This window comes from Schistocerca serialis, chromosome 1 (genome assembly GCF_023864345.2).
Source record: "Schistocerca serialis cubense isolate TAMUIC-IGC-003099 chromosome 1, iqSchSeri2.2, whole genome shotgun sequence".
In the NCBI taxonomy this organism is placed as follows: Eukaryota; Metazoa; Arthropoda; class Insecta; order Orthoptera; family Acrididae; genus Schistocerca; species Schistocerca serialis.
In genome coordinates this window covers 499,212,672-499,227,811 of record NC_064638.1, presented here as the reverse complement: position 1 = coordinate 499,227,811, position 15,140 = coordinate 499,212,672, and the positions used below count along the sequence as shown (strand labels likewise).

The window sequence follows — 15,140 nt, the reverse complement described above, 5'->3', positions numbered from 1 at the left end:
TGACGTTGAAGAGGTCATTCTGTTCAAGATACTTCATTATGTTTGAGCTCAGAATATATTCTAAGATTCTACAACTAATTGATGTCAAGGATATTGGATGGTAGTTTTATCGATCACTTCTACTACCCTTCTTGCAGACAGGTGTGACCTCTGCTTTTTTCCAAGAACTGAGCAAGGCTCTTTGTTCAAGTGATTTATGATAGATCATAACAATACCAGAGAAGGAAAGTTGCTACTCACCATATAGCAGAGATGAATGTAAGGTTAGTTTGCATGTTGAGGGATTTGGGGAATGATGTTGAGGCAAGGTTCGAGGTTAAGAAATTCTGGAAAGTTAATAGGGGGTGGTTTGGAGGCTGTGGGGGTGGATCACGGTTGGATGGAGAAGTGAACTGAGTTAGGCAAGGTTCAATATTGGTCTTTGGTTGAGTCTGATTGGTCAGGTTGGTAGCGAAAAAGTGTTTCCACTGTAGGGACTGGGAGAAGGAGAGAAGGTCTTTAACTAGTCCAGCATGGTTAAATTTGGGAGTGGGGCTAAAGGTGAGCCCTTTGGAAAGGGCTGATATTTCTGTGGGACTAAGGCTTCTGGAGCAAAGGTTCATAACTGTGTTGCGGGTCTGTTTAGGTTCTGGGTTCTGTGTGGTGGTGGGAGTGAGTTTTGGAGGGTGGGGTAAATGTAGTAGGTCTGCGAGACAGGGTTTGTCAGCTATGAGGGGGTGTGGGGGAGGTTTGGAGGTGGTTGTAGAAGTGGTGGACAGTGGTATTCCAAGGCGGGAGTAGGAAGTTAGCAGAATGGAGAACTTTTTGAGGTGGTGTTGTGCATGTTGCTCAAGTTCCTGCAGGGCAAGGGTTTCAATGTGTGTGATGTTGAATTTGGGATTGCATAGCAGAAGAATTTTGTGGATGGAGAGAAGGTACTGCAAGGAGGAAGGAGGGGTGGCAACCAGAGATGGGTAAATTGATGGAAAGTCATTAGGGGGGATTTCATGAGCCAAGCAACAATGCAGGAACAGTATGTGGGACTGGGATCTTTCTTCCAGAAGCCTTAGACCCACAGAAATATCGGTCCTTTCCAAAGACCTCACCTTTTGCTCCACTCCCAAATTCATCCATGCTGGACTGGTTAAAGACCTTCTCTCTTTCTCCCAGTCCCTACAGTGGAAACACTTTTTCACTACCAACCCGACCAATCAAACTCAACCAAAGACCAATATTGAGCCTTGCCTAACTCAGTTCACTCCTCCATCCAAATGTGATCCATCTCCCACTGCCTCCAAACCACCCCTTGTTATCTTTCCAGAATTTCTTAACCTCGAACCTTGCCTCAACATCATTCCCTAAATTCCTCAACATGCAAACTAACCTTACATCCACAGAAAGAACCGCAGTCCACCCTGTAAAAACTGATCCCGACCTTATAATCCTACCTGCTGACAAAGGCTCGTGTGTGTGTGTGTGTGTGTGTCTGTGTGTGTGTGTGTGTGTGTCTACTGCTGACAAAGGGCATAATGGGGAGTAGCAACTTTCCTTCTCTGGTATTGTTACATTCCATCCTGGATTTTCCATTGTTTATGATAGTTTATAGTTAGAAGAGGGGCTAACTCAGTTGCAAATTCAGTATAGAATCTGACAGGGATACAATTGGGCCCAGGAACTTTGTTCTCTTATAACGATTTGAGCTGTATCTCATCACTGCTGACACTAGTACTTATTTCATGCATCTTTCAGTGTTATGGGATTAAATAGAGGCAATTTTCCTGAGTTTTCCTTTGTAAAGGAACATTTGAAAATGGAGTCAAGAATGTCAACATTTGCTTTGCTACCCTCAATTTCATTTCCTATCTCATTCATTAGGTACTGGACACTAACTTTGGTGCCACTAACAGCCTTTACATGTGACCAGAATTTCTTTGGGTTTTGTGAAATGTCATTTGGCAGTGTTCTGCTACGGTAACATTGAAGGCATCATGCTCTCTTGACAGCCAAACGCGTTTCATTCAGCACGTTTCTATCTATAGCCTACAGTTTCTTTATAGTGACTGTATACCATGTAGAGTCCCTCCCATTACGAACTGTTCTACTGGGTACATAGATATCCAGTGCAGAGTTAGTTTTTCTTTTAAACTTGATCTGTGGTTCCTCTACATGCTCCTGTCCTGTGCTGAAAGTTTGAAGTTCCTTACTGAGAAATGACTAAATTTTTTTGTATCTAGTTTACTGAACATATATACACTCCTGGAAATGGAAAAAAGAACACATTGACACCGGTGTGTCAGACCCACCATACTTGCTCCGGACACTGCGAGAGGGCTGTACAAGCAATGATCACACGCACGGCACAGCGGACACACCAGGAACCGCGGTGTTGGCCGTCGAATGGCGCTAGCTGTGTAGCATTTGTGCACCGCCGCCGTCAGTGTCAGCCAGTTTGCCGTGGCATACGGAGCTCCATCGCAGTCTTTAACACTGGAAGCATGCTGCGACAGCGTGGACGTGAACCGTATGTGGAGTTGACGGACTTTGAGCGAGGGCGTATAGTGGGCATGCGGGAGGCCGGGTGGACGTACCGCCGAATTGCTCAACACGTGGGGCGTGAGGTCTCCACAGTACATCGATGTTGTCGCCAGTGGTTGGCGGAAGGTGCACGTGCCCGTCGACCTGGGACCGGACCGCAGCGACGCACGGATGCACGCCAAGACCGTAGGATCCTACGCAGTGCCGTAGGGGACCGCACCGCCACTTCCCAGCAAATTAGGGACACTGTTGCTCCTGGGGTATCGGCGAGGACTATTCGCAACCGTCTCCATGAAGCTGGGCTACGGTCCCGCACACCGTTAGGCCGTCTTCCGCTCACGCCCCAACATCGTGCAGCCCGCCTACAGTGGTGTCGCGACAGGCGTGAATGGAGGGACGAATGGAGACGTGTCGTCTTCAGCGATGAGAGTCGCTTCTGCCTTGGTGCCAATGATGGTCGTATGCGTGTTTGGCGCCGTGCAGGTGAGCGCCACAATCAGGACTGCATACAACCGAGGCACACAGGGCCAATACCCGGCATCATGGTGTGGGGAGCGATCTCCTACACTGGCCGTACACCACTGGTGATCGTCGAGGGGACACTGAATAGGGCACGGTACATCCAAACCGTCATCGAACCCATCGTTCTACCATTCCTACACCGGCAAGGGAACTTGCTGTTCCAACAGGACAATGCACGTCCGCGTGTATCCCGTGCCACCCAACGTGATCTAGAAGGTGTAAGTCAACTACCCTGGCCAGCAAGATCTCCGGATCTGTCCCCCATTGAGCATGTTTGGGACTGGATGAAGCGTCGTCTCACGCGGTCTGCACGTCCAGCACGAACGCTGGTCCAACTGAGGCGCCAGGTGGAAATGGCATGGCAAGCCGTTCCACAGGACTACATCCAGCATCTCTACGATCGTCTCCATGGGAGAATAGCAGCCTGCATTGCTGCGAAAGGTGGATATACACTGTACTAGTGCCGACATTGTGCATGCTCTGTTGCCTGTGTCTATGTGCCTGTGGTTCTGTCAGTGTGATCATGTGATGTATCTGACCCCAGGAATGTGTCAATAAAGTTTCCCCTTCCTGGGACAATGAATTCACGGTGTTCTTATTTCAATTTTCAGGAGTGTACTTTTCTTCTTGTATTAGTTGTCCTTTGTATCATAGTAATCAATGTTGCCACAACCGTGTCATGATCACTGATACCAGTTTCGATGTGGACATTCTCAAAGAGGTCAGGTTTATTTGTTGCTATTATTCCATATTTCCATCATTAGTGGGGTTCCGAACTATTTGTGCTAGGTAGTTTTCAAAGAAGGCATTTAGTAAAGTTCCTCAGGATGTCTTATCACGCCCACCAGCAACAATACTGTTATTTTCCCAATTAATTGTTGGATGATTTAAGTCTCCACCAATCATTACCGTATGATTGGGGAACTTGTGTACAAGCGAAATGAGGTTTTCTCCAAAGTTTTTGGTTACATTAGGAGATAGAGTCTATTGGGTGATAGTAGGATCCAGTTATCATTTTTTGACCACTTCTGATACTGAGTCTAGCCCAAACAGTCTCAAATGCAGCTTCAGTTTCTAACTTTGTGGTTTTGAATTTCTTGTCTATTGCGACAAATACACCACCTCCATTTCCACTTCACTTCTTCTTTCGATGTACAGGTAAATTTTCCCCAAAAATCTCACTGCTATCAATTTTGAGTTTCAATCAGTTTTCTGTACCTAGTATTATGTGAACTTCACTGCTTTTCATGAGTGGTTCAAACACCGGGAGGGGGGGGGGGGGGGGGGGGGGAAATGCTGTGTGCGCCCCACATGCTGTCATCTACCTGAGGAGCAACAGGCTCTTAATATGTAGCGCACACTTGACCCATTTAGGAGGACCCTCTTGTTCTCAACCTTATGGCACAAGTCCAGGAATTCGAAGCCTAGTTTGTCACAGAACCTTCGAAGTCTCTGGTTCAATCTTTCCACTTGACTCAGAACAAAAGGGCCACAATCAGTTCCAGGGACAACGGAGCAAATTGTGAGCTTCGTTAAAACACCGTACACTAGGCTGATCTTCTCAATCTTCTCTACAGTTGCTGGAATGGGCTCCAGTTGACAACAGACAAGACAGGTTTCACCAAAACAGGCGAATTGAGTGCCACTGGCCCAGTTTTATTGAAGGACAGCACTTCAAACTTGTCCCTGCAGCAAACTGGGGCAGTGGCTAAGTTGTATGAGGCATCTTTCAGTCCACAGTCAACTGTGAGTGCACTTTGGTTCAAATTACACTTTTTGCAATATTTTTACTCCTTGAAAAGAGAATGGAAGCTTTTGGGAAATTGGTATATTGTTATTTTCAGTTAACTACATTGTGTTGTGAAAAGGGGCAAAGAGTGGTCAGTTGGAAGCCTCAGTATTTCACACAATGTTATCTTATACATTGTATGATCAAAATAAACTCCCACGCGAAATGCTTTCATAAAAGTAAATGAAGTTTGCTTCCCAAGACTTGTATGTGCAGGAAAATGGCAACAAATTAAATGACTCTTCTTTCTCTCTCTCTCTCTCTCTCTCTCTCTCTCTCTCTCTCTCTCTTCCTTTTTCTTAAAAAAAATAAAAATAGAAAAAATGCATCCCAGCATTAATTGCATAACACATTTGGACCTCCGTTTTCTTCATAATCCCTAAAAGAAATCAGGTAAGTTAAAAGGAAGTAACACATTATTTGAGAAAAACATTGAAAAACAGAATGACTGCATGAAGGATTAAACACTTCACATACAGTTTTTCATTTGAAGTAACCATATATAGATTTCACAAAGGCTTTCATTCTCTTGCTAGAGAGTAAAAATATAGAGAAAAGTCTGATTCGAGTCTATGCACATGGGAGTTGACTGATCTGCACGTAGGCTTCATACCATTTGACTACTATTCCAGTCAGGAAGAACTTGCCTTATGTTTATTGGCTAAAGATCAAAATGACAAAGTTTTCAGTTTATTGGAATCTGTTAGGTTACAAACTCGACATGTGTAAATAAACTTTCCTCATTTTCTAGTATTCTATCAGTTCCATGTGGAGTGAAATGGACCCCGCACAGTAACCTCAGTCCATTTCACAAGACCTACTTTTGTGTGACTCTGGACTAGTATGCCAAAGCTCCTCGAAATCAATGTTGTCTCCGGGTCTGTCCCATCCTTGTTAATCACCTGCACTTTGTGACACTTCACACACTGTGTAATTCTGTGTACATTATAATATTGTCTGACTACTTGGTATTAGATGATACTAAAGTTCATACTGAAAGAATGATATGTGTCATGTGTAATTACTTTTGAATTCTTGTTTTGTACAGTTCATACAACATTTATTATAATTTTGCTCATTATTTTTTTCCATTCTGTTAACACACTGTTCTCATTTTTTTCATACTCTCAGTCTTTCTTGTTTGTTACCTTGATTATATGCTTTCCTGTCTTGAAACTAAAGAAAAGTGTATTCTGTGCATTCCATTGCTTCTCGTTGCCTAGCCCATAAATGTGTTCTCGAACCATACACATAAGTTCAAATAATACAATTGCAAATATATTGGATACAGATACACTATGTGATCAAAAGCATCTGGAAACCCCTCAAAACATACGTTTCTCATATTAGGTGCATTGTGCTGCCACCTACTGCCAGCTACTCCATATCAGGACCTCAGTAGTCATTAGACATCGTGAGAGAGCACAGTGGGGTGCTCCGCAGAACTCACAGACTTCGAACATGGTCGGGTGATTGGGTGTCACTTGTGTCTTATGTCTGTACCCGAGATTTCCACACTCCTAAACATCCCTAGGTCCACTGTTTCTGATGTGATAGTGAAATGGAAATGTGAAGGGACATGTACAGCACAAAAGCATACAAGCCGACCTTGTCTGTTGACTGACAGAGACTGATGACAGTTGAAGAGGGCCTTAATGTCTAATAGGCAGACATCTATCCAGACCATCACACAGGAATTCCAAACTGTATCAGGATCCACTGCAAGTACTATGACCATTAGGCGGGAGGTGAGAAAACTTGGATTTCATTGTCGAGTGGCTGCTCATATCCCACAATCACGCTGGTAAGTGCCAAATGATGCCTCGCTTGGTGTAAGGAGTGTAAACATTGGACGATTGAACAGTGGAAAAACGTCATGTAGAGTGACTAATCACAGTACACAATGTGGCGATCCGATGGCAGGGTGTGGGTATGGCAAATGCCCGGTGAACGTAATCTGCCAGCGTGTGTAGTGCCAACAGTAAAATTTGGATGCGATGGTGTTGTGGTGTGGTCGTATTTTTCATGGAGGGGCTTGCACCCCGTATTGTTTTGTGTGGTTCTATCACAGCACATGTCTACATTGATGTTTTAAGCACCTTCTCGCTTCCCACTGTTGAAGAGCAATTTGGGGATGGAGACTGCATCTTTCAACACTATCGAGCACCTGTTCATTATGCACAGCCTGTGGCAGAGTGGTTGCACAACAACAACAACAACAACAACAACAACATCAACATCCCTGTAATGGACTGGCCTGCCCAGAGTCCTGACCCGAATCCTAAAGAACACCTTTGGGATGTTTTGGAATGTCGAACACTGACTTGATGCCTGACCTGAATCCTATACAACACCTCTGGGACGTTTTGGAACGCCGACTTCGTGCGAAGCCTCGCCGACTGACATTGATACCTCTGCTTAGTGCAGCACTCTTTGAAGAATGGGCTGCCATTCCGCAAGAAACCTTCGAGAACCTGATTGATTGTATGCCTGTGAGAGTGGAAGTTGTCATCAAGGCTATGGGTGGGCCAACACCATGTTGAATTCCAACATTACCGAAGGAGGGCGCCGTGAACTTGTAAGTAATTTTCAGCCAGGTGTCCGGATACTTTTGATCACATAGTGTAATTGTTTATTTTAACATGGGAGTTTTATGAAGCTGATCTGTAAATGTGTATATTTTGTTGGCTCAAATAAGACACTGTATGCCAATGAACGTCATCTGAAAGTAGATGTGTGTTTGTCACTTTGTTTCCATCCTCTGTGCCAATACTTAAACAATGTAACATAACTCTGGAGTAGATTTGAGTTGTTAATACATACAGTGATACAGAATAGTAGAGCTGCTACTTCATTGATGTTTCAGATTCCTTTGTTAGTTTTTGCTTAGATCTTCATGACTCTTTCCTTACACATTTTCCATTTGGGATGACGTGTGGCAAGTTGAAATGGAGTGTTAGTATACAACTTGCTACTGGTTGCTCCTGATTCTTTCAGAGTAATTGCATTGCCCATTCTAGGCATTCAGCAGTTGATATGAGTTTTGATTTTAACTTCCCAATTCCATCAACACAGAATATACTATTCTGCTTGGTCTAACCATCAAACCAATTGATATTATACTTTAAAATTCCTTATAAGCTATATTAGTTTTATTGTTTTCTCTCATTCTTTCCTTCCAGAACTAGATGATGATGATGACGATGTGAAGCCGTTTCAGCGTAAGAAGATTACTTATTGTATAATAGATGATGATGATGATGATGATGACGACATCCAAGAGATACCTATCGAGCCAGTACCATCAGTTTCTGAAGAACAAGAGGTTATTCCTGTAGAGAATGGGGTAGAACCTGAGGCTGTTGATGGCATACAACCTGAGGCTGTTGATGACATACATGAAAAACAAGTAAGCCTTGACTTCCTGGAAGATGCATTTCCCACTAAAGATAAAATGGTGAGCAGTGCATGAGACCATTCATCTTTTTATTTTGTTGTTATTTTATAGTTATTTATGAAATGGCAAGTTCTTGATTAAATTCTAATTAAAATTACTTGTGCCACTTGACCATTACCACAATATGTGGCAGCTACCACTGAGTTTTTGATGACACAGGCATACTGCAGAGAAATAGAGGATAGTATGTAAATAGGATGAAAATTTTAAAGGTATATGCTGTCATCAGATGTTACTCGCAGGCAGCTGTGCTGCTCCAGAGTGAGTGCCACCACTCAGTTCATGATTATACTTTTAGAAGTAGTTGAATAAATGGAAGTAATGACTGAGCGAAGTGGTGCAGTGGTTAGCACACTGGACTCACATTCGGGAGGACAGTGGTTCAAACCAGCGTCCAACCATCCTGATTCAGGTTTTCCATGATTTTCCTAAATTGCTTTACGCAGAATCCAGGATGGTTCCTTTCAAAGGGCATGGCCGACTTCCTTCCCTAATCCGATGGGACCGATGACCTCACAGTTTGGTCCCCTCCACCAAATCAACAAACAAACCAGTGAATCTAACAATTAATTCATGTACATTATGTTAGAAGGGACATCCATTATTCCACATTTAAAGAGACAGGATGCTGGGGGAAAGGTAGTAAGCAAAGGACAAAAAAGAGAAACTGTTGAAAAAACTTCTGGAAGTCAGTCAGTAAATCAGTTTGTCTTGCTATCTAAAGGAGTTGAGGAAAGGCCTCATCCAGATGTGGTTGAATATATGTTGAAGCAGAATATTAGCTTAAAGAAAAAAAGACATGCCGGGATCAAATCAGAATAGGAGAAGAATAGTTCTGCTTGTAGATAGCTGTAATGGGAGGGGTGTAGGACAGCAGCTTCAGGAGAAATTAAGTGCAGGATACCAGGCCACAAGTTTTGTGAAACCGAGTGCTAGCCTTAGCCAGGTGACAGAAAACTTAGGTCAGCTATTCAGGGACTTTGAGAACGGAGATCAGGTAATTATAGTTGGGGAGCAGGAAACAGCCTGGCTATGAATCCAAGATATAATATTAGGAGTGACCTGGATAAAATAGGAGCAGAAACTGGGCACACAAATGTGGTGTTTGTGGAGTTCTTTAGCACCATGATCGGCTCTGGGTAAACACTACTTAAGGCATGTTAACACTGAGCTGAAAGGGATGCTCCAGACACCGGCAAAATCTCTCATAAGTGGTGTTCCAGTTGATGCTATTAGTAGTTGGGGATGCACTACACGTGGTCTGCACCTAAATAGGAAGGGGAAAGATATGTTAGCTTCTCTATTAGCAGATACTGTAAGAAGCGCCACATCACACAAGGGATGATCCCTGTGGTTAATGGGACCATGCACACAGGTTTTTTAGGTTAAAGCCAAAGTCCAGACAGACAACAATCAAGAAAAATAGAATAAAAAAAGCTTCATGTACAGTAAATATGGATAAAGCTAAGGGTAGTATCAATTTACCTCATCAAAATATCAGGAAATAACAAATAAAGTATGTGAGCTGTTAGTGTGTTTAGATCCTCTCAAAAATAAGAATAAGAATGAGATTGATACACTTCATCTGTCTCAACACCATGTAAATGTGGGAATGGAAAGTGTCAGTATAAACGGATATAATTTAGCATCTTATGCTTTCAGATCTAACGTGGATAAAGGAGGAGTTGTCATTTACATAAAACAAGGGTATAAAAACAAAACTGTAGAAGCAAGCATTTTGTGTAGATCAGCACTTTGAAGTTTGTGTATGTGAATTACAGCTAGATGGTGTAGTGTTGATGTTAGCAGTAGTATACAGGTCTCCATTAGGAGATTGGGAGCTATTATGTTGTCAGTCAGACAAAAGGAAGTTATTAATCTGCGGTGATATCAGTGTAAACTTTCTAAGCAATTGTGATAAGAAAAGTGAACTACAAGTGTTATTAATGACATATAACTCAGAATCAGTGATAAATTTCGCTACACGTAGAACTCAAGACAGTAGCACTCTAATAGGTAATGTATTTGCACAGCAAGAGGCTGTAAAACTGACACATGCTTTCCCTGTCATAAATGAATTATCAGACCATGATGGACAATTGATTAATTTACAAAATCTAACAGGGTGTACATTTCAGAAACCATTAAGTAAAAGTGTAAGGTTGCCCAACCCGGTATCTATCCTTTCAGAGAAAGTTTAAGAAATGTTAATTGGGGAGATGTGTAAAACGAATCAAATGATAATTGAAATATATTTCTTGATAAATTTATATCCCTTTTTGAAAATAGTTGCCACCCCCCCCCCCCCCCCCCCAAAAAAAAAAAAATCAACTAAATGTAACACCAAACTGTTTTCAAAGAAACCTTGGATTACTACTGGTATTAAAGTGTGTTAGAAAGAAAAAGAAAACTGTATGAGACAACAAGAATTAATAAAGACTCTGAAGTAATTTTCCACTATAAAAATTATTGTAGCATACTGAGAAAAGTCATCAGAAAAATCAAGAAATATGTATGTTACAGATTCAGGCAATAAAATCAAATCAATGTTGTTAGAAGGGAGACAGGAAAAGTAACCACTGGGGTAGGTAGTATTACTATTAAAGAGACCATTTTAACCAACAGCACACGAGTAGCTAACGTGTGTAAAAACTTTTCTTAATTGTAGGCAAAAAAATTGGTGAGAATGGTTCAAAAGAAGAAGCCTTAACCAACAGTACACGAGTAGCTAATGTATCTAAAAACCATTTCTTAAGTGTAGGCAAAAAAATTGGTGAGAATAGTTCAAAAGAAGAACCCAAGCTGTACATGGAAGAGTCAATTTTGAGAAATCTTAGTCAGATTTCTTTCGATCTAACAACCTCTTGTGAAATAACAGGGTGTATACGACCCGGGAGATCTGGGAAAAACCCGAGAATTTTTTCATCCGGCAGAAAACCGGGAAAAACCTAGGAATTGTTTAGAATTCCGGGAGTTTTTCATTGTTTTAGTTTTCAGTTAAATTTTTGTGATTTTGACTGGTAAGAACCAATACTTTAACAAAGGATATTACTGTATCCCGCTTCTGCAGAATAATACTGCAGCAACAAAACATGACCAGGGGAAAAAAAAGAAAGAAAATAAAACTTGAGTTGCAAAGGAAATGCGCCATATACAACAACAAAACCGTGCTCATGCAAGCGCCTGCCAACAGCAAAATGTGTCAAAGGCTTTAGGAAGACTATGCAATGCTTTGTAACAAGTTGCCTCCGATGAGCGTGGCATGACAACTGTTTAAATTAGATTTGTTTGAGCAGTAGCGGGCGGGCTCTTGCGCATGCGGAGTTGAGTCGCGTATGAGTAGTACATTCCCCTGCTTCTGGTTACAGATGTGTGGCTGGGCGCCACTACTTAATATTGCCCCAGTTCGGAAATTAGTAAATCTGGGGCTGATGCACAGAGCAGTCTGAGTTGTGGTGGGGAGGTGGGTCGTCTCCACGTGACCTGTGTTTACGTTTAGTGATCTTGTTGTTTCCTCTTCATTTATTGCTCTCATGTTAAATGATAACAAAACAGATTTTTGTGGCCGGGAGCTATCAAATGAATTAAAATACGTTTGCCTAATTACAGAAGGCTAAAATATGTTATTAGTTTTAGATTTTATTACCACCTAACTGACAGTCAAACATTAATCGCCTTACAGAACAATGAAGTTATTTTGGCCGGTTTGCGAAAGAGATTTGGCTTTTATTAATCTTTTCGGTTGAGGCAGTCAATTTATTTGAAACGAAGTGTTTAATTTCACACTAATGGCTAGTTTCAACTGTTCGCTGCATTTCAAGTGCATGTATGGTATTATGCCATAATAAAGAACTAAACATGACATAATACAGTACTGGTATTCCAAGAAAATTTGCATACGAATGTGCATTTTAAGCTGAATTATGCGTTTTAGTATGGTTCACGAAATTCCGACACTCATGAATTATCCTCTGATGTCTAGTTTCTTTTATGACATATTGTGAGTTCTTTTAATGTTTTACACATACGAATGTATGGGCTTCCTTCGTCATTGTAGCTGCGCAAGCGCGGTGACGCTTGTTTTCTGGCGCTCTCTTGCAACTGCTGAAACAAACCTATTTCGTAAGATGAGCTATGTGCGAGAATTTACCATGAATTTATTAAATCACAAAGCGTTTGACCTTCATTTATAAATCAAGTCTTTGAGGACGACCATTTAGAAGAATTTCGAGCCCAGAAGATCAGACATATACGTCATTATTAAAAATTTAACTGGCACATTTGTGTGATGTATCTTAGTGTAACAAGAAGCTTAGCTTCTCTTCCAGCTTATTAACCTTCGAGACCAATATTATAGGTGAATGCTATGTATATCAATTTAAACCATTTAAGTTTTCTTATTTGTGTGTTCGCGCTACTTAAGAGTGATGTTGCTATTGGCTGACTACATCACGTGTCCTACGTTGTCATCAGCTGGCGAGATCACGTGACATGCAGTGTTTGGTGGATTAAAATTTATACCTTTGTAATACGAAAATATGCAGCATACATGTTGCTGCACGTCAAAGGTCTTTCAAAACATGTTTTTCCCCCCTGAGTTACATTTTCTGAAGTGCCAGAAAATTCTACTCCGGTATATAAAAACATTAACATTCAAAGGATTGATGAGTTTTACAGTGCCGGATAAGAGTATACTGTCACTTAACATGGAAAAAGTGTGTTTTCACCTTGGAGAAAGGGTATTTTTAACTGGTAAAAATCTCGGAATTTTTTTTTTCTTTGTCCATGTATACACACTGAATAAGGAAAAATCATTAAATCTTTGAAAAATAAATATTCTGTTGGAGTAGATATCTTCTCTAATAAGATATTAAAACAATGTAGAGCAGTTACAGCTGATGTTCCAAGTGACATGTGCAATGTATCACTAACGCAAGGTATTTTCCCAAACAGGTTAAAATATGCCATTGTCAAGCCTCTTTACAAAAAAGGGGACACCACAGATATCAATAATTACTGGCCAGTATCCTGGCTTACAGCATTTTCATAAATTGTTGAGAAAGTAATGTACTCGAGAGTGGTTAGCCATCTCAACAGTAATGGGATACTTAATAAATCACCATTCAGATTTCAAAAATGCTATCCCACTGGGAGGGCAATATACATTTTCACTGCCCACATAACAGAGTCTTTAAATAGTGTAATTTCACCAATAGGAATTTTCTGTTACGTATCCAAAGTATTTGATTGTGTGAACTGTGACGTATGCTACAGAAATTACCATTCTATGGTATGATGCAGAACAGCATATGAATGGTTTCCCTTATATCTACAGAACAGGAAGCAAAACGTTTCTTTACGTGGTTTGAGTGTTTTAAGGAAATTTACCATCTCATCTAACAGGGAGAAATTACATTAGGTGTCCCACCGAGTTTGATCATGGTCCCCTTCTGTTCTTGATGTATGTGAATGACCTCTCTTCTTATTTGAAACAAGAAGCTAAACTGACACTTAGCTGATGATACAAGAATCATTATTAATCCAGTAAAAGAAACTCCAATAGAAAGTGATACAAATAACGTCTTTGGAAAAGTTATTAATTGGTTTTCTGAAAATAAGCTTGCTCTGAACTTACAAAAAACACAGTACATCCAATTTTCTGCTGCAAGGAGTACAGTTCCTTCAATAAAAATTACACATCAACAGAAGTCAGTAGCTGTGATAGGGCATACTAAGTTTTTGGGTGTACATATAGATGAGAATCTTAATTGGAAAATTCATATTTTGGATCTTCTAAAGCAACTAGGTTCAGCAACTTTTGCAGTCAGAATAATTACCAATTTTCAGGTTATTGAAATTAGCAAGCTAACTTACTTAGCATACTTTCACTCTCTGGTGCCACACAGAATAATATTCTGGGATAACTCAACACTTAGGAAAAAATTATTCCTTGCTCAAGAGAAAGTGCTTAGCGTAAAGTGTGGGGCTCATAGTTGCACATCGTGTAGGCATCTGTAAAATGTTAGGAATTCTTACAACAGCCTTACAGTAAATTTATTCAGTAATGAAGTTTGTTCTCAACAACATGGACCAGTTTAAAAATGGCAAATATTCATGATTATAATACCAGAAGAAAGAAAGGCTTACACTATCCTCTTCTTAACCTATCCTTGGCACAGAAAGGGATAAAATATGCTGCCGTAAAACTTTTTGATAAATTACCAGATGAAATAAAATGTCTTGCAGACAGCAGTAATTGTTTTAAAAACAATTGAAATCATATCTCCTTGACAACTCCTTCCGTACCATAGATGAATTCTTGAATAGAAATAAATGAATCTATAGGTATAATATATGCATTTTGTGCCATTTAAGGAAATGGGGTAGGTAATAAAATTTTAAGCAAAAAAATAAATAAATAAATAAAAATAAAAACCCTATTTCATGTGTACATTTCTGAAGCACTTGACACGTTCCACACCATAATTGTTACTGTGAGGTTGATTATTTGAACACACAACTAACTAACTAAATTGCTCATTTCATGCATTTTACAGAAGCCCGCAGCCTCTTTCAGCGAAATTTTCCATACTTTGCGCAGTTAGTTTCTCAACTCCACTGACACTAAACTTTTTACAGTAAAACACCATTTTTATGTTCCCGCATATTTAGTTTTCCCACTTTTTACATTAATTTTTGTCAGTCCAAACAGAAGTTCTATTCTGTCAGTACAGTGCAGTCCCATCATTAATGACCCTTTGTTACAACATTTCTCACATTTTAAGTTTTCTTTAACATTATTGCAACTTTTAACATTGATTTTGACGCAGATTTCTGCAAAAAAGTGCATTTTATTCC

At 40.5% G+C, this 15,140-nt stretch overlaps 1 protein-coding gene across 3 annotated transcripts in view; it reads left to right on the top strand.

Moving 5' to 3' along the window:
• The window catches only part of LOC126474037 (SWI/SNF-related matrix-associated actin-dependent regulator of chromatin subfamily A containing DEAD/H box 1 homolog), a 182,422-nt gene that overhangs the window by 24,226 nt on the left and 143,056 nt on the right, over nucleotides 1–15,140 (top strand). For 2 of the 3 annotated variants that reach the window (XM_050101456.1, XM_050101448.1), the window contains exon 3: nucleotides 8,008–8,282. In XM_050101456.1, coding sequence (XP_049957413.1) covers nucleotides 8,008–8,282 — 275 coding nt within the window. The remainder of the gene's footprint in view (nucleotides 1–8,007; nucleotides 8,283–15,140) is intronic. The other variant, XM_050101462.1, reaches the window with a different exon arrangement.